This window comes from Neophocaena asiaeorientalis, unplaced genomic scaffold (genome assembly GCF_003031525.2).
Source record: "Neophocaena asiaeorientalis asiaeorientalis breed wild unplaced genomic scaffold, Neophocaena_asiaeorientalis_V1.1 scaffold24, whole genome shotgun sequence".
In the NCBI taxonomy this organism is placed as follows: domain Eukaryota; kingdom Metazoa; phylum Chordata; class Mammalia; order Artiodactyla; family Phocoenidae; genus Neophocaena; species Neophocaena asiaeorientalis.
The window spans coordinates 5417664-5438417 of NW_020185317.1; the positions used below are offsets into that span (position 1 = coordinate 5417664).

The 20754-nt window shown below is 40.8% G+C and overlaps 1 protein-coding gene across 1 annotated transcript in view; it reads right to left on the minus strand.

The window, feature by feature from the left end:
- Positions 1-20754, minus strand: part of MFSD6 (major facilitator superfamily domain containing 6) — a 75531-nt gene that overhangs the window by 33551 nt on the left and 21226 nt on the right. Inside the window, exon 2 of the mRNA XM_024733627.1 lies at positions 15479-17090. Within this exon, the coding sequence (XP_024589395.1) occupies positions 15479-17037 (1559 nt within the window). The 5' untranslated portion in view covers positions 17038-17090. The remainder of the gene's footprint in view (positions 1-15478; positions 17091-20754) is intronic.

A 20754-nucleotide genomic window follows, 5' to 3' on the forward strand; every position in this document is an offset into this window, starting at 1 on the left:
CTGCACCTGGGCTGAAGTGGTGGAATCCGGGGCACGGGCATCCTGGAAGTGGACTTTTCTCAGGAATGGTCCTAACTGCCCGGGCTCTACTACAGGGGTTTTGAAAAGATCAAATAAGCACGTCAAGAAAAACTGCAAACATCTTGCAAATGTGTAAACTACCATTAAATACAAGGCACATATTTCACCAAGAGCAGCCAAGTCTTTCACAAATTCTGTCTGAGCCAGCGCATGGAGAAATGTCTAAGGTTTAGGATTCTAACTTCCATTCAAGTCAGCTGGTGTCGGAGAAACAAAATTCTCTACACACCGATCCCAACGACTGCTATCATAAATCACATCCCCAGTCACTGGCTAGACAGTCTGTTGTCATGGCATGGCCTGGATGAGTTGGCATGAATGGCTGTGTGTACATTTCCGACTTATCAGCAAAAACCATTCAAAGCCTGAGTCCTTGGCAGGGTGGGCAGGGAGGGGTGAGATCTGATGTGTGGTTTTTCACACACTGAAACCAAGCAAAGTAAAACGTTAGATCATTAGAGGTAGAACTAAACAAAGACACAACATCAGGTCCAATCCTCTTATGTTAGAGAGACAAGGAAATAGAGGTCCAGAGAGGTAGAATGGGGCCACTGTTAGTGGGCCAGTGGAAGGTCAAGGTCCCTGCCCCCTTGCCCTAGGGCTCTTTCGGCAGGTAATAACAATGTGCTGTGTTCCTACACCAAGGCCCCTGCGTGAAGTCAAACCTAGACACGGACTTGAAGAAACGCCTCTGGACTGGACCAGTGGAGACAGGGACTGGTTGTGTTGGCCTAGTTATGCTTCTGGTAGCAGCTGTGCACTTGGATTAAGGAAGTTGGGTGTATGTCTGAGTTGACTTTAGAAGATGGTTAATATTTTAAACTTTGATGAATGATTAGTAGGAATGAGGTAAGAGAAAAGTAGAAAAACAAATGCCACTCAACGGCTGCCCAGTATCCTGGATCACAAAAGAAAAATTTACCCAGCAAAATTTTGTGTTCTGAGATGAAATGGACCAAAAGACCATTTCTACTGATGTAGCCCCAGAGGCCTCAGGTCATCAAGGCAGAGGCAGGACACAGGATGAGCCAGGATTTCTGCCTCCACCTGTGGGCTGGACAAGGGCTGCCTCGAGCAAGCAGACTTTGAAATCAAATAATCAGAAGTTGACTGTAGGGTTTGGGTGGCGTAAGGAGCAGAAACTATGCAGGGGCACATCCCCACTCCCCACCCCCAACCCCACACAGAGAACAGGACTGTGAGAGGAGAACAAAGACAGGGGAAGTTCAGGAGGCTGCGTCTTGGGTAGATCCGACCACAGGCATAGGCTCTGCTCACCACGCCTGCAGGTCTCTAGATGAGCCTGGGAAGTCTCCGAGATGGGCTCACCCCCCAGGGGCGCTGAACGGCGCCCCGATCTTCTCCATTCCTCGACCCCTGAGGTGGCTCCACGGAACCCACTGGGAGGGGTCTCAACTGCTCCAGCAACACTGGGTTTGGGGCCATCTCCCTCTCTTTCTTGAACGTTCACTTCCAGACTTAATTCAATGTGATCCCAACTCACAATGCTAAACATCTTCCCTGAAGTGACAATGAACTTCTGGATCGTTCAAGTATGGAAAAAATAATGTAAATACAATTACAATAAATTCCTGCCCCAAACTTGTCAACTAACAGATTTTTGTGACTAGGAATTCTGTGCTATTCTTTTTGAAAACAGGGAACTTAACTGAATAGTAGATTTTGTTCAAGCCACTTCTGTCCCCTCTTTTTGTGACATTCGGGAAGAAAGAGCATCAACATCAGTGGTCTTGAGGCTTCTGTTTGCTGCAGGCCCCTCCCCATGCCCATCCCCCCATACGAACATTTCTGTAATATTCTCCAGTTCTTTCGCATTTTCCCCACTTAGTATCTCATTTATTCCTGCCAATAATCTCTGAGATAGGAAAGGCAAGAGTTATCGTTCATTCTGTTTTACAGCTGAAGAAATCAAGGCCCTGAAAGGTTAATAACCAAGTTGCAAGGTCTAAATAAATTGCAGAACCAAGACTCAACTCTAGGTCTTCTGCTGTCAAATCCCAGGCCCTTTCCATGGTCAGCAGAGCCCCTCCATCATGAGTGTAAGACTTTGACGGGAACTCAGGGAAATTTAAAAGGTGCTCTTTTTCACACAGAAAAATATTAATGGCCACCCTACCTTAAACATCTTGTTTCACAGAGATTTGCTGTAATATTCTCTCTGTACTTGAAACAAATTGTTAGGTTTCTAACAAAATCTCATTAACAGAACTAAGAATAACTCAATTATTAATAATAACAATAGTAATGAAAGAGTAAGAGTAATTAATAGTAACTTGATTGAGTAATGAAATAGTAATGATACTGGTCTTCATCTACTTTGATGAATACCACCATTGCTCTTGATAAACTGAAAAGAGCATGGGAATTATAAGCCAGAGACCCTGGGCTGAGTCCCTACTCCATCACTCAGAAGGGTGGACCTTAGGCAAATCATAGCAAATCTGTTCCTTCCTAGGCTTTCATGGTAGCTCTGACCAACCAACCAGTATACCTGCTACCAGGAATGTGTACACAAGCAGAAGAATAAGTTTGCCACTGCCAGACCCACTCTAACTGTCATCCCCATGTTGGGCCACAGGTCCCTCCTACTCTAGTGTCCTCTGACTCTTAGAATCTTTGGGAATCCCAGCCATCTATACCCTCCTCAGGCTCTCCTTGCTCTATCTGTTTAGGCACATGTCTTAGTCTGCTCAGGCTGCCACAGCCTGCTCTGGGTGGCTCAAACAACAGAAATTTATTTTCTCACAGTTCTGGGGGCTGGAAGTCTGAGACCAGGGTGCCAGCACTGTCAGTTTCTGGTGAGGACCCTCTTCCTAGCTTGCAGATGGCTACCTTCTCACTCTGTCCTCACATGGCTCAAAGAAAGAGCTAGAGCAAGCTCTCCAGTGTGATTTCTTATAAGGGCACTAATCCCATCATGAGGACCCCATGCTCATGGCCTCATCTAACCTCAATTATCTCCCAAAGGTCCCAACTCCAAATACCATTATATTGGGGGTCGGGGCTTCAACATATGAATTTGGGGGGACACAATTCAGTCCACAGCAACACAGTTCTCTACCCTAATACCCACACTCTCTAACACAATTAGGAACAGACCCTGGGGCTCCATGAACCCTGACTGCAGGTTCTCAGGGGCTCCACCCCAGGCCCCCTGGGAGTCAACATGGTCTTTCCACCAATGGAGGATATCAGGCTCTCATCAAACCACTGTAAAATGAATATAAGAAAACTTAACAGTTTTGCAAGGTGGTTGTAACAATAAAAATATTTATGAAAACTGTATAAATTGTAAAGTCTACAATAATATTATTTCCATTTATTTTTATTGGTGATCTAGAAATTGGAAATGGAAACAATGATTTTCTGATTTAGCCTAATGAGGAAACTGAGCATAAAATTGTTCCCTATTAAAGATACAAGAATCTTCTTTGTGGAATAAAGTACAGTCCACCTATTAGTAGCAGTCCTGAGGTAAGGCAATAAAAACAATCCTACACTCGGGCATTTGTGTTAAATACAATAACAATGATTTCTTTGCTGTTATAGTCTTGGCTTGATTTCTTTCTCAGTTTACACTGTACTTAACAGATAAGCACTAGGCACAGAAAATCACACCTAAGCCATTAGGCTATTTTGGGCATCATATTCCCTCTGGTACTGTGGTTCTCCAGGCCCACAGAAACGCAGGGGCCACAGTTCTGAGGGTGAATGGAGGCTCACTGTAGGATGAAGGTCTTAAGTTATGAGTGAATAACATCAAGAGAACATTAAAGATACAGCCATTGGGCTTCCCTGGTGGCGCAGTGGTTGAGAGTCCGCCTGCCGATGCAGGGGACATGGGTTCGTGCCCCGGTCCGGGAAGATCCCACATGCCGCGGAGCGGCTGGGCCCGTAAGCCATGGCCGCTGAGCCTGCGCGCCCAGAGCCTGTGCTCCGCAACGGGAGAGACCACAGCAGTGAGAGGCCCGCGTACCGCAAAAAAACCAAAACAAAACAAAAAAAAGATACAGCCATCAAGACTTCATGTTCTGACTTTAGAATATAATTTTCATCCCCATCTTAGAAGCACTGAACTTGTCGCTTGCCAACAGTCCTGTTCTATGGCACTGCTTCCAGAAGTAACACTGATAGCAACATGTTTCTTGTTTGAGGTAGACGATTTCCCAAAGTAGATTTACTAGCTGACGGGAAGGGAAGGGAAGGGAATGGACAGGAGTAGAGGGGGAAGATGATTACAGAAACCTCAAATCACTGGGATGGAGCTAGCTGTTCTACATGCCAATGTTTTGCACAGATGTCTCTAGCCTCATCCTCTCTCCCAAGATCTAGCCTTATAAATGTAACTTCCCAGTGGGCATCATCTCATAGGATTTCCACAAGTCCCATACTCCAGAACTGATAGCCCTTCCCTGGGTTCCCTTGCTTGGTGAGTGGCACCACCACCCATCTGATATCCAATTCATAAGATAACTCTTTCTCATCCCACCTACACTAGGCCCTGCCCAAAAGAACTCTCAATTTTATTTGCTTTACTCTATTCCAACTCCCAATGTCTTAGGTGCCTAAGTTAACACTTCTGTAGCATCCAGCATTTTCTTTTTGTTTTATGATCATCTGCCCCCTACCAGAAAATGGACTCCATGAAAGAGGGACCTTGTCTGTCTTGTTCAACACTGTATCCCTAGAACAGAATCTGGTCACTTAATAAAGGCTTCTTTAAAGAAATATTGAATTGAACACAATACTTAATTGTGAATTAACTCTTTCTATATGATACCTAGTCATCATTAGAAAACAGTTTTTGCCACTTATATTCGGTGTGAGTTGGTTTAATCACCTACTGTCTTCCTAACACTGCTTGAGGGTGGCTAATCTGGAGGAATGAGAGTGTCACTGGGGGTAAAAGGGATAATTTGAGAGAATGGGGCATTTTAGAGGAATGGAGATCTTACCAGGAGGGTGTTGGTGACAGATGAAAAAGTGGTACCAGGCACTGATCACTCAGAGCAGAAAAGAGTAAGATGAAGAGGTGAGACTGGGTTGCATAAAGGGACAAAATACTGGCCAATCGAAGTCTATGTGCCTATGAATCTATAAGGCAGCTGAGAACATAGGCTTTGGAGTCTGAGTGGCTAGGTTTGAATCCTACCTCTGCTATTTACTAGCTGTGTCACCGTGGAAAACCTATCTTACCATTCTGAACTTCCCCTCTCTAAAACAGAAATAGCAATGCCTAACTCACAAGGCTGTTACAAGGATGAAATGAGGGCTTGAAGGTAAAGCGTTTAGCACAGTGCCTTGGTGAGCACCTGTATGCATAAGTGCTGAAACAGCAGTGTAATAGCTATTATTATTTTTATTAATAATAATAATAATATATATATATATATATATATTTTTTGCGGTACGCGGGCCTCTCACTGCTATGGCCGCTCCCATTGCGGAGCACAGGCTCCGGATGCGCAGGCTCAGCGGCCATGGCTCACGGGCCCAGCCGCTCCGCGGCATGTGGGATCTTCCCGGACCGGAGCACGAACCCGTGTCCCCTGCATCAGCAGGCCGACTCTCAACCACTGCGCCACCAGGGAAGCCCCTATATTATTAATATTATACTGTAATTATATTTTTTGTTAAGGTTGGAGGTTTTTTAATTTAAAATTTTTATCTTTTGTTTATCTTCTAGAGTCTAGGGCTATTCTGAAATTTTGAAGTTGCTAAAAAAAAAAAACCTTCATCTGGGATTGAAGGCATTAAATCAACAAAGGTCCTGCATGAGTCACCAGCTTATGACTCATAGAACAACTCATAATTTCTCTGAAACTCAGAGGATGAAGTAAAATGGGACTTTTCTAAACTAGGGCAGGATACACAATAATAAATGCTCCACCCATGTAAGTGTTTTAAAGAAATACCAAAGTAGAAATGTGTTCACGTCACCTCTTGCTCACATTCACCAATGGCTTCCCACTTCTCTTAGAAAAACATTCTCTCTCTCAGTGTGACCTGGAGGCCTTGCACAAGCCCTGCCCACCTCGCTGACTTCTATTATTCTTCACTCTCTCCTTAGGCCATTCACACCTGTGGCTTCCTCATCTTCACTGGGTGGCTTCTATTCAAATGTCTCTCTGCTCAAGTGTCTCTTCCTCGGAGAAAGCCGCCGCCCGCCTAACTCAAGCCGAAACAGTTGCCTCTCCTCAGTCGTTCTGGGAACCCTCATCCTGCATTAATTTTGCCATGTATCACTCATCGTTATCAGCAACATTATCAGTAAAAAGTGTTTACTGTCTACCCCAATAGGTTAGTTCCATGAGGACCAGGCTTTGTCTATCTTAATACACACTCCATATATCCCCAGGGCCTAGAAAAGCGTCTGTCACCTAGTGTGTGCTTAATAAATACTTGTTGAAGGAGTGAGTTAATAATAACAATAATATTGATAATACTACCTGCTGTTTACCGTTGAGCACTTACTATGTGCTATGCATTACCTCATTCATCTTAGTGCTATGAAGTTAGATACAATTATTACCACCACTTTACTAATGAGGAATCTGAGGCTTAACAAAGCTCAATTGCTAACTTACCCAAGGTCAGACATACAGTTGAGTGTGGGATTTGAACCTAGATCAAATGCACACATACACACACAGACATGCACACACAAACACGTGTGCACTCTTTACAGGTGAACTGGCAAAAAGAAGAATATAAGGAAACAGCATAGCTACTAGACTACTCAACACTCCTACCAGGGCTTGGGAAGATGACTGGAGTCAAAACTGGACCAATTTGCTTCCTGCTCTTGTTCATTCTCCTTAAAGGAGTGAAATGCTTGGCCAACATCCACAGTTGTAACCCAGAACCATGCCAACCCTCCATCGCTGAGGAGTCCTCACTGCACTCGGCAGTCCACAACACACAGTAGCATGGTCCAAAGATACAGTCCCCAGACAAACGTAACCTAACACTGATACTTTCCAAAAATGTCTGAGCTTCCATCTACATGTTATCTTTCTAAAGGAAAGAAAAAGTTAACAAGTTACTGTTTGTCAGCCTACAGATTACTATTCAAAGATGTTGTTGTCAGCAGAGAAAAGGCAGAGAAAAGATGATGAATACTTGAGAAATAAGAATGGGGTGGTATTCTTCCTTCCAGTTGGAAAGGCTTTGGAGGGGTATGCTATGAAGTAAGCTCTAAGAATACTTCTTTTCTTATCTACTCTTCAAAGTATCCTAATGAGATTATATAATTACAGTCTACCAAATACTCCAAGGATAAGTAGAAATATAGTTAGCCAGATTGCTTAGGTTTTTGACTTGTACAAAAAAAGCAGTAAGTTGACACTGTATGACGAGATAATTAAACAGCTGGTGCAAACTCTCATACCTGGACTCACTGTCAGCAATAAACTTCATGATCTTTGGGATATCACTTGGCTTTCTGGTACCCTGATTTCTTTTTATATATAAAGAAATATCAATATTATGATTATGACCCAAATCAGGGTTGTTGGATACATTCTGACACGAATTCCTAATGAGATAGTATAAATTTGCACCTGATTTCATTTTAAAGAGAAAGAAATAAGACCTGAGGCCATGATAATTATGTAAAGTAGGCTTTTAATCACTTAAATTTATGCTACTTAGGGAAAAATATACGGGCAATATACATATTAGTGGCACAAAATCTCAATGTTTACCTGATATATGTGGATACAGTATGTCTCTTTAAAACATATACAGCTACACACACACACACACACACACACACACACACACACACACACACACACACACACACACAGTTGGTCTTTTTATGGGAGGTTAATTATATTGATCCACTGTAAGGAGACCTAAGCTTCAAGCTATTTTCCAATATAAAATACCAAAAAAGGTAGGGAATACATATATGTAGCACCAAGAATGGAAATTATGAATATTTTGCTATATTTCCTTAAATAAACAAAATGTTACAGATAAAGTGGGGGCTTTCCTTGTCCTCTTTGTTCCCCATCCCAGTCCCTTCTTTTTATGTCCTGTCCAGAAAGCTAAGGCTAATATGAATTCAGAATGCATTTCCCCTCTATAAATGTAAATGTTTTTCTATACAATTAGGTATATCCATAAAAATATGTGTAACTTATGAAATGCATTGTTAAAATCTGCATAAGTGTACCAAAGTGTGTATCATTCTGAAACTTGTTTTTTTCCCATTCAACATATTTTTGAGAGCTTTCCATGTTGACATATTGATCTAGTCCATTCCTTTTAACTTCTCCATAATATTCCATCTTATGACTATACCATATTGAATGTATCCACTCCCCAACTGATGGATATTTAGACTAATTCTCTTTCTCACTGTTAGAAAGCTGCAGTAAGCAAGTAATAAGCATCCTTGTACATGTCCTTCTGTGTGTGTATAAAGGTTTCTCTAGGCAGGTATATATATCTTAATATGCAATTTTCAAGCCATAGGAAATGTCCAACTTACCATGGACTACCGAATTTGTCTCCACAGTGGTTATCTAGGTCATGAAAATTTGTAGGAGCTGTCTTTACTCTTGTCTGGGGCACACTTCAAGGACTGTCCACCTTGCCCCATGAGATGGTGAGGGGGGCCACCTGCAACTACAAAAGCTACAGCTCGTTCGGAGTTAGTCCTGCTCTCTTTAACTCAGTGAGTATCTCATTCAATGCAGCCACCAAAGGTGGAAGAGAAAACAAACCAAATATGACACCAGTAACTAAAAGCCCTGGATTCACTTACACTACCTTGCAACAATGGCCTTTTATTCTGAACTATGAATAGCTCAATTATCAGTAATGCTGTTATTAACAAGTCAGCCTGGTAGCTATGATGTAATATAGTAATATATTTCTTAGCAAAGATGTTCTTTCCAGGGGGCTATAAAAACCAAATTACGCCCTTTCAGCTCTTGATCATAAATTCTTCTACTTTTGAGACTCTACATCTTACAGATTAATAATGAGAATCTATACTTGAAATAGCTCTAAAAGACTTTTCCTATAAAAATGAATACCAACATCTTTGAAGGTAAAGTGGGAAAGGAATAGAAAAAAATAGAAACCTACCCACATATAAATAATAATGGCTACAATTACAATCATTCTGTATATCAGCTATTACAGAGTTAGTCACCAAGCCCTAAAAAATAGCACAGAGAATATAAACAATCTACAGTCATCACAAATTGGGGGGAGAAGATCTCAATTTGACCAAAATGTTTTTGAGGAGGAATTACTTATTTTGAAAGCCACAAACAACTTTGCAGCCTTAATGATCTGTACACAACCGATAATATACCAAGTCACTGTATTTTTATCAGATCCAGTGGGTCTTGTACTCATAAGCAACATAATGTATCAGAAGATTGGCAAAGTAATAATAAAAAAACCAACTGAACTCCGAATATATGCAAGTCACTGTTCTAAGCAATTGCTGTGTTTTTATCTCATTTAGTCTTCATAAAAAAAAATCAGAGGTTAGTACTAATGATACTCCTATTTACAGGTAACAGAGATACAGAAAGTAATATAACTTGTCCAAAACCACATGGTTCCAAGTGGTAGAGCCAAGCTCTGAACCAGGCAACGTGACTCCCAGTCCATGCTTGTAACCACTATGTAACACTGCCTTTCATGAATAAGGACAGGAAGAAACCTTCCCCTGGAGACAGCAGCGATTCCTCTCGCTATTTTCTTACTTTCGATCTCTGTTCCTTATATTTCCTCTCCCTTGACTTTTCCCTCTCCCTTGCTTATGTCTCAGGTCCATTTATAAAACACTCCTAGAGGGCGCCTGGATCAGGTAATGGCATTGGAGGGGTGCTCAGAAAGTCATTTGCTCCTGAAGCGAGATGTGGAAACAGGTACAGCAAGTATCATACAACACAATTCCTCATAAGCATTAGGATACTTACTTTAAGCAATAAAACATAAACTAACATTTCAACAAGATCAGAAACTCAGAATAAAATCTTGGAGACAATCATAATTGATTTTCCTTAGCCCACGTCTCTTCTTTCACCACAAGGTTTCCTTGCTGATCTTATCCATATTTCTGGTTTTAACTGTCCCAAATCTGTATCCCCAATCCTAACCTCTTTGTTGAGCTTCAAGTTTTATAATAGTCAAGTGTCATCTAGACATTCCCGTCTAGATGTTCCACTTTTAAGCTAAACACACCCAACACTGGATTCTAATTGCCTTACCACCCTCTCCCCAATTCTGCATCTCCTTCTTGAACTTCCTACAGGATTTAGTGGAACCACTGTACCCAAGCTGAAACATGGGGGTCTCTACATCACTTCCCACATCAAACCATTGCACTGATTTTACCTCCCTCAATTTCTGTTGCTACTGCTGCATACCAGGACTGTAACACCTCTCACTTGGACTATTTTGAGAACCTTCTCAGTGGGCTCCCTGCTTCAAAGTTACCCACTGCATTGCAAATAAATGAAAATCTGTGCCCCTCCCCTGCTCTGAACCTTGCTATAATTCCCTACTGCACCCAGAATAAAGCTCCTTTTCCTAATCCCAGCACTCATCTGGCCTTCAATCTCCCTGTCTTTTCCAACTCCCACCCTTTTAGTGCTCATCCTTGCATCCTATTAATCTGGGGCTCCCCAGGCCTAAATAAACTGTTTGTTTAACTAAACGTAACAAATATCCAGGGGTTTGATTTTTACACAACACCGAGTAATACTCCTTTAGATTATGTGTAAATTATAATTTCAAATTTACTATGAGTTCAAATTTACTATGAGAAATTAAGCCTTAACATTTTTTTTCTATTGTGGTGAAAATCAATTTTTAAATAAGAAGTAACACTCCATTAGGACATGAGAAGGGAAAAAAGTTGTTTAAGGTCCACCATCTTGTTTTATTTTAAATCAAGAATTGAGTTTTTCTATTTCCATTCTATTCCTTCACTGCGGCGATTGGCATCAGAAGTTCTAAGCAGTTAAGGATTGTGTATAAGTTAGGATATAATCAGGGAAACAGGCACCGATCTTAATTTGGGGGCTTGGTTAGATAGGTGGCGGAAGAGCCAAGAAGCCAGAGTACGGTGAGAAAGCCACAGACAGCCTCCACGAGGTCCAGGTCCGAAGGATGAAGGGTGAGGGCCACGTTACCAGAGCTCAAGGTCCCCCACAGCGGGCAGAGCCATAGGTGAGAGGCAGCAGCTATCAGAGATGCCGTCTGACAGGGTACAGAGGACTCCTGAGTTGAGGAGGTAGGGCTGAGAGTCTGGGAGCAGGGCTGAGTACCATAGTGGAGGGAACTACATCCAGAGAGGGCTGCAGAGATCTGCAAAGGGTTCCCCTGCAGTACTGATTCCCTGCAGTTCCCCTGCAGTCTCCAGCTGAGTACTGATCAACACCTGCCTGTGAAGAAACCACCCGAGGCCAGGGCAAGAACCACATGAAAGGATTAGAGGGCACAATCTCCAAAGCTCACACAAAGGGTAAGCTGTGACAAAGCGAGAGAGTGGCATGGACATATATACACTACCAAATGTAAAATAGATAGCTAGTGGGAAGCAGCCGCATAGCACAGGGAGATCAGCTCGGTGCTTTGTGACCGCCTGGAGGGGTGGGATAGGGAGGGTGGGAGGGAGGGAGACCCAAGAGGGAAGAGATATGGAAACATATGTATATGTATAACTGATTCACTTTGTTACAAAGCAGAAACTAACACACCATTGTAAAGCGATTATACTCCAATAAAGATGTTAAAAAATAATAATAATAATAATAATAACCCTACGGAGAGCTAGGGTTTTTTCCCTTCCTCCCTCCCTCTCATCCTCCACCTGTGCCTCTCACCAGTCTGGTGGTTAGCAGTTTTGGCTGGAATGACTGGGAACCCCAAGAGAGTCTGATGTAATTGGTCTAAGTGCAGGACGAGCATTAGGAGTTTTAAAAGCTCTCCCAGTAAGTCTAATGGTTGAGTACCACTGCAGGAGGTGAACCCAGCAGACCGGGTCCTAGAAAAAGTGGCCTGTGGAAATCTGCACCATGCCATGCAAGGTAAGGAGAGGACCTGAGAGCCAGGGGATCCAGGATCAACAAATATGGCACAAAGAGGTGGGCAGAAACAAGGAAGAGGATAGGAAGCAAAACAAACATAAACACGATCCTAAATCCTTCACTGGCTGGCTCAAATTCAGCTTCCCTGATCACCCCAGCTGCAGTTTCCTCCCTCTTATAACGCTGACTGCTATCCCTCCAATGACAAAATGTTAACATGTACTACCTCCCAAGTGTTCTCAGTTGGTAGCCGGCGTCTTGCTGTCTGCTCTGGGTCTTCCTGCAGTGCCCACCAGGAAAGTCTGTATGTTCCTCCTCTTGCTAATTGCATCATGCACTTCCTTCTTTCCCTGACTGACTGGCTAGCTCATTTGGATTCTTAGCTACTATTAAGTAGTAATTAATGGCTAATAATGGTTAATATATTACCCCTTCCAGATAGCACGTGCATGAAAAAACTGACTTTAAGAATTTCAGGGCAGTCAGAGTTGCCTGAGTAGATCTTTGTGTGTCCCTTAAAATGTAAATAAATTTGAATCACATAACATAGGTGATGGCCTAATATTGAATAGTAATGATTTATAAATTTACAAATGATTAATTGCAATGTATTTTGATCACAACCCTACTCATGGCTGCCGAAACATTCAGCAAGGTGAATATAGCCTAAAAATACATTTGTATCTCTAGTTAAAGAAATCTAGTCATCACCATTACATAAATTAGCCTAGAAATATGCTTGTAAATTCCAAAATCTTGAGGTTTCAAATTAAAAGACATTTACTTTTTTTAGTGGAAATAGTAAACATTATCTTATTTGCCTGAGAAAGCCACTTTCCAAAGAGGACAGAACCCAAGGTCAAAATCAGAAATCATTTAGTGTGTGTGTGTGTGTGTGTGTGTGCGCGCGTGTGTGTTTAGACTGACAGATAGGTTTTTCCCTGAAAAACGGAGCCCAAACTGCAGAAATGTTATAATAGTAAATGGTTCAAAATTGGACATCCTGTTTTAAAAATTGTTTCCTCATTATGAATCTATATAAAAATTTGTGACAATCCACTTTTGACTCTTTTAGAATAGTTACAATCTTTGTGGTAGTGCTGACTCCTAGAAACAAACTCCCATAAGACAGTCACAGAATACTGAAAAACATGCATGCATACATAAGGGCCAGACAGATATCTCCTTATGATCCTACAAGGAAAACATAAAGACTGAATTTGTACAAAGATGATTTCTCTTCATCAACTAATGCATAATATTCTTCCAGTGAAAAGTTCAAACTTCCATCACTACATTTTCAAACCCCCAAATCTCAACCACCACTAACTGGGCTCCAAAAACTCTCACCAAAAGAAACATATCCATTCTACCTGAATACGTGGGCATAATCTCACTACAACTATCAGAATCTTCTAAACGCAGTTAATACATTTTAATGGACAGAATAAAATTCCAAAAGAGGTAAATGACCACAAACTGATGGAACCCCAGTAGGCTTTGGGGACCAACAATGCGACAAGAGCTTTCTTCTTCCATCACATCATTAAAGAAAAAAAAGATGCTTTTGTACGTAAAACTAGAAAATTAAGGTTAAGTGAGCCATTGGTTTTTACGTAATGAGTAACTTGTAATACTTAGGAAAGAAAACACAAGTGTAAGTTCATGTAATTACCAAAATTAATAGTAAACCCACTAGGATTTTATCATGTTCGGTATATACCTCAGACAAAAAGCAAAGACGGAAAAGAAACTACTTTTCTTAGCATGTAAGAAGAACCTAACAATTTCTTTGAAAATAAAACCTATATACATACTCTGTACTAAGTCAACATTCAATTAACGCTATTTAGTGATTAAATCATGATGTCTAGGAACTCCACTCATGGGTAAGACCTGACAGAGTACCTTTCTGGGAATAAATGGCTGTGGTTTTTAAACACACTATTAGCCGAGGTGAGATCCTGCTCATACCAATAACCAAGCTGAAGAAATTCATCACTGTGAGTCGGAATCATCACGGTCAATCCACACAGCTCAGAGAATGCAAACATGACCTGGACAAGGTTAAAGGACATCCCCAGCCCTTAATATTACAAGGCTTTTTTCTGATTGGTCCCAATGTGTGTGCCTCGGGGACTCTGTGTCTCTGGAAACTGCCCATACAGTGCCTGACTTTGTTTGTGACAACAAAGGGGTCAAAGATTTGAGAAACAGAAGGAACAGCACACAGCCTCCCAAAGCAAAACCAAACCAAACAAGGAAAAACACTCACAACTGTATGGGGAAAAGAATGATTCTAGGTTGAAACTTCACATTAGAAAATACTTTCTTCAGTTAGTCAAAGGGAAATTAAAGGAAAAAAGATCCATGTTTCTCAAAGCTTGTATCTATTTCTCCTTTGTAATTTCTCATGGAAACGGCAGATTTAAAGATTACCACATACACACAAACACACACAGTTGCTTTCTTTTAGTTATGGCAACTTCAAATTTTAGGGACAGACATGTCATACTTTTCTATGAGGTAAGAATGCTTAAGTGTACCTGGCTCTACATTTTAGAGCCAACAGCAAAGCAGAAAGACTTATAAGGAGCAAGGTACTATTCAAACAACTTCAGACAAACATTAATGGTGAGAAACATTACACAAGAAACACTGGGCATTTATAGATTTTTTTGCTTAAAAGGATTACATGGGAAATTTTAGGTAGAAGCAAGATTTTAAAATATCCCATGTCTTCATGGCAGATAAAAACAGAGGCTTATGTAATAATCAGAAAAAATTATGTAAGATTCTCTTCCACATAATATCATGGGTTAGGGATGATGGTGGGTCACACCACAGCTTTATTAAATATAATGGACATCTTCATATACCATATATTCAAGGTCTTTCTGTGTCAGCAAGTGGCTGAGAATAACTGAAAGCTGAAAAAACATAATCCTCTTTATCCACTTAAGCCCCTCTTCATAAATGCCTGAGACAGGTGGTCGGACCCTTCAAGGTCCATGGAATAATACAGTTGACTAAATTGGTGTTCCTATACCTGAAAACATTTACTGTAAGATTCTCTTAGCATACAGAGCAGAAACAGCATATTTTGTTTATTTGAGATAATCCAACTAGGTTCATCACTTCCTTCCTTTTGTTTCTATTTTTAAGAGAAAGAGAAACAGAAATCCCCATTCCCACCCCAACCCTACCCCCAACACAAATGATAATATCCTTAAATGTGCTCAAAGGAGCTATAAACTACGAAAAGATAAAGTTCAATTGCTGAGGGGCAGCAACAGTACACATGTTCTTACCTGATGTGGCCAATCAATTCAATAAGCTTGTGACTAAAAAAATAAGCTGTCAGCTCAGACACATGGCTCAGGACTGAACAGACCCCAAAGAGGGTTGTCGTTCCATTCAGGTCCTCCAAATGCCAGTAGAGAAAGGTGAACACGAAGCCGTATCCGAAACCCATAAACCAAGCCACGAACAACACGGAGCCATACTGCACACTGCAAAGCAGCCTGATTAAGTCCCAGAAGTTGAAGGCCTGCACGTGGCTGGTGGTGGTTGGTGTCTCCTCAGAGGATTCTGTGGAGCTGTTCCTCTCTACTTGAGGGATCTCCACCTCTTTCCCTTTATTTTCACTGTTTTTGAAGTGGTTGTAGCGGAACCGGAACTGAGTAGCGACGATCAAGGCCATGGTCATGAGAACCCCAAAGACGATGAAGACAATCTGGTAGTTCCGGTATTCAGGGGGCTTACACCCCTTCCCATTGATGAGCACGTCCACGTGGGTGTAGTCAATGCCAATGCCCACCGACAGCATTGCCAGGCCCCAGCCCAGGGAGCCCCACATGCGTTGCAGTCCATAGCGGTCTCTGTGCTTTCCCAGATACTGGAGTGTTACCGTGTCCACAATCGTGACAGAGGAGGCACTGAAAAATTCTCCTATTATGACAACTACCAAGATCACCAAGAATATAGCTTCTACTTCTTGTTGATCATAAACAAGAGTGACTTGGTCAGAAGGTAAAGATTTGGTGGTAGTGACAATAGAAGTAGTTGTCTCCCAGGTTGCATTTCCTGGGGGAGCAGAGGTTGCAGTGCTTGGGTTCATGGTCAAGTTCATAACATGGTCAGTAATTTCATCAGTGTGAGGCTGCAGAGTGGGCGCACTGGTCTTGTTTGGAGCTGTTGAGAAGATGACAGTTTCCATGACACTGTGCCCTGCTTCTAACATCTCTGACCCATTGTAAGGAGGCAGGTTCCTTTTCTCACGAATTCCTGGTGATGTAGTAATGGAAGAGACAATGGAGGAATTCGCTGGCAGGAGAGTGAACAGGTGACTTGAACTGGTGGGATGAGCTGTCGGAGGAATCTTTGGTACACACCGCAAGGTAGCAGGTTTGACAAATCCGATGCCCAGGTTGAATAAAACCCAACACAAAAGAGAAAAGAGGAGGACAATTTTGCCTTTTTTAAAGCGATCTGCAACTACACCCCAAAAGGGGGCACTGCAGAATTCAATGAAGTATCGAATACCTACCAGCAGCCCACTCTGGCTTGGTGACATTCCCAGCTGCTTATAATACACAGGCAAAAGGGGGTAAAGAGAGCCATATGCAGAGTAAAAGAAAAAATAAAAGACCTTGGAAATTAGAAGATCATTGTTTATTTTAACGCAATGTTTCTCTATCCAGTCTATTTCCTCCTCAGGAATAGCAGCTGTTTCAGAGGGGGAGGGTGTTTCATTTGAAGGTGGTTCTGGTTCCCTGGAAATACCATTAAAAGGATCGGCAAGCACATATTTTCTCTTCTGTTCCTCTTCATCATCGGTTAAGATGGCAACTTTATCATCTGTCGCCATGGCTTATCACCACCATCAGAAAGTTGATGACCTTCAAAATTTTGGTTGTTGATCTGTAAAGTAAAATTTAAAAGAAGGCTTAGTATGAAAATAATAACATTTAGACATAGAGCTTCATCTTGCCGGAAACTGAGGAGTTTCAAACTACATCTAAAAATGGTAATTGTGAGAGAGAACCATCACCACTTATCACTTGCAGCCATATAGTACTGATAAAGAAAAATAACTTTCAAAAAATCAAGTACTCGCTTTGTGGCCACTGACTGACTAATGACATCTTCTAATGACAGGTGTATAGCTCACGTTCATTCTCAATCTCTTCATTGATTCCTAGGGAAAATGTACAAATGACAGGGTTTATGTCCAAACCAAATAGAGAGAATTGAAAGTAAACAGTATTTATAGTTTCTTGGTTTTACTTTTCAAATAAATCCACTGCACTCTGAAGTCCAGAATTCTTAGAAAATAAAGGTAGCTAAAACCGTTCAGTGTTTAGAGAAAAACAGAAATAAGCTCTTAACCACAACCGCAAATGTGATGAGAAAGAGGGAGCCAATTGCACGTTTGCATCTGTAGTTGGTCACTACAGCCATGCCAATGATATCCTGGTAAGGAAGTAGTCTTTACGCTGCTTATATCACATACATTTTCCAGATGTGCTTTTATAGATTACAGTTTAAGAAAATGTCAGAAAAAAAATAGCAGATAGCATTTATTGAGCATGTACTCTGTGCCAGGCAACACTGAAAGATCTTTAAATGTATTAATTCATATTCATTAAAATAACCCTATTATCTTCTCCATTTTACAGATGAGAAAAATGAGGCATGGTGAATTTAAATAACTCACATGTGGCAGAGCAAGGATGTGAACCCAAATATTATGGCTTTAGGACACATGCTCTGTTACACCACACTGAACTGCCAAATACCATATTTGGATAATAAAGTGCTATTAAACCTTTTTATGAGACAGGGTGCTTCATATGAAAGATAAGCAATATATCAAAGGCATAAATTTATAGGAACTGTGCCACATTCCACCAGAATTTCCCTTTCTTCTATTATACAAATGATTAAAGAGTCAAAAGGTCTTGCTTGCATCAAGATTTGTCAAGTTGCAATGAATATAATTGGATGTAGGATGTATACATATTAAATAGTTATTAATTCATTTCATCTTCTTTACTAGAGAGAAATAACTCCATTTGCCACCCCTTGGAACACATCTTGCTCTCCCTTTTCCCCAAATGAAGAATAAATTTCTGAAGATCTTCCAGAATCATGCTTGTAAACATTTTAAAATCTCTATATAGCTCCTAGGCAGACAATAGAAACATAATTTACTGAGGCCTGTGTAATAAGTCAGTTTATCTTTTACCCCCAAAGCCAGGTGTTAACGTAGCTATAAGCTTTGAAAACGTTCATGTATTTCTTTTTCTTATGTTAAAATTTTTTTATTTGAGGTAAAATTAATATAACATAAAATTAACCATTTTAAAGTAAATGATTTAGTAGAATTAGTAGATTCACAGTGTTGTGCAACCATCACCTCCCTCTAGTTCCCAAATCATACTAAAATTTGTTTTCCTCAATGTTCTCTACTTATTTTTCTTTCATCATTATTGCCTCTACCTACCCAAGTCAGCAGCTCCAATTCTCTTTCATTACCTGAAAAGAACGGCAATTCTCCTTTGGACTCATTTTCTAAATTAATTTCATTTTGAGCTCAAACTTGAAAGAAATATTTGTTTTTAAAACATATAAAATTATATGACATTTCTAGGTAAAAATGGCAGATTGAGTGCATCTGGTTTTACTCCATCCCTAAATCCAACTAAAATAACAACACACACACACACACACACACACACACACACACACACACACATACTTCTAAAGTCATAATCCAAGCTGGGAAAATTAAAGGGTACATAATAGCAATAAAATAAAATTCTGGAAGCCAGAACATAGACAATTGGTAAATCACGGTAAATCTGAGAAAGCTGAAACCCTGATTGACAATGGGAGAAGCAAGAACTAATACAGTTTGCTCCTCGGAATCCCTCAAAGGCTCATGGGTTGGCCATATTAGGTTTATCTGCAAGTAAGAGTGTGTGTGTTTGAGGTGGGCTTGTGTTTGAGGGGGGCATGATTAACAGAGTTAATTGAAAGTCTGGACCCCCAACTCCGAATGCCCAATTCCCTTTTCCACTCCACATAGCTAGCCAAACAACTAGAGGTTTTTCCCTCTGGAGAGGATGAAACAGAGGTTCTTGAGCCATAGAGCAACAGGAACAGCTGAGAGTAGGGGTGCCATATTGAAAACAGGGGGCATTAAGTGAACATACACATCCTAGATTCAAGCCCTGGCCCCGACTCCAGCCTCCATCCCATTTACCTCACTAGGTTCCCAGAGGCAAGGCTTTTATCCTCCAAGGCTTTCATCCTCCCAGAGGCTGGCAAGAACTGGAAGGTTCTTCCGGGGAGAATCTGACTAGCCCGAGAGAAATGACCTCTCAATCCTGATATTGAAGCCTCCCCAACTAAAGAACCCAACCAAATCACTCCACACAGGAGTTCAGAGTCTTATCTAGCCCTGCCACTAAATATGAGCAGTCACCGAGAATTACAAGGTATTTGAGGAAAGTCTCTTCCAGGAAAGATAGAACCGAAACAAACAGGGGAAAAAATCAATATGGAGAAAACAGAAGCTCTGTGAGGAAGAAAATATTTTTAAAATATATTATTAATATCTTTAGAAATAGGAAAAGAAATGCAACTATGAAACAAAAGTAAGATAACATATTTTTTAAGGAGAAGGAGGAAGGAATAAAAGGAATGCTTGAATGAAAAAAAAAAGGTATAAAAATGTGTTATAGAAAAAAGAGCACACGGACTTCCCTGCTGGCGCAGTGGTTAAGAATCCGCCTGCCAAAGCAGGGAACATGGGTTCAAGCCCTGGTCCGGGAAGATGCCACATGCCGCAGAGCAACTAAGCCTGTGCACCACAACTACTGAGCCTGCACTCTAGAGCCCGTGAGCCACAACTACTGAAGCCCACGCACCTAGAGCCCGTGCTACACAACAAGAGAAGCCACTACAATGAGAAGCCCATTCACTGCAACGATGAGTAGACCCACTCGCTGCAACTAGAGAAAGCCCACATGCAGCAATGAAGACCCAACACAGCCAAATAAATTTATAAATTTATTTTTAAAAAAAGAAAAAGAAAAAAGAGCACAAATGAAAAATTAACAGATGATGTGAAAGGAAAATTTGAGGTGACTTAGAAAAAACAAAAACAACAATAAACAGATACCTCGACCTCATGTCATATAAAAATCAATTCCAGATGAATTGTATATCTAAAAGTAAAAGATAAAATAACATAATTTTTAGAAGAAAACACAGAAAAACATCTTGAAGATCTTAGGATAGAAAAAAGATTTATTAAATAGGACATAAAAAGTGCTAAGCATTAAGGAAGAAAAAAATAAATTGGAGTACATTAAAATCAAGAGCTTCTGTTCATAAAAAGGCAACATTAAATCTGAAATGGCAAGGCAAAGAGTAGGAGAAGGTATTCTGGTGAGGGTGAATGTTATATATATTTGACACAAGAATGTATCTGATATATAAAGAATCCTTCTTAAAATTTATAGGAAAATATCAAGTAGCCCAATAAGAAAAATGAGCGAAAGACTTGAACAGGCAC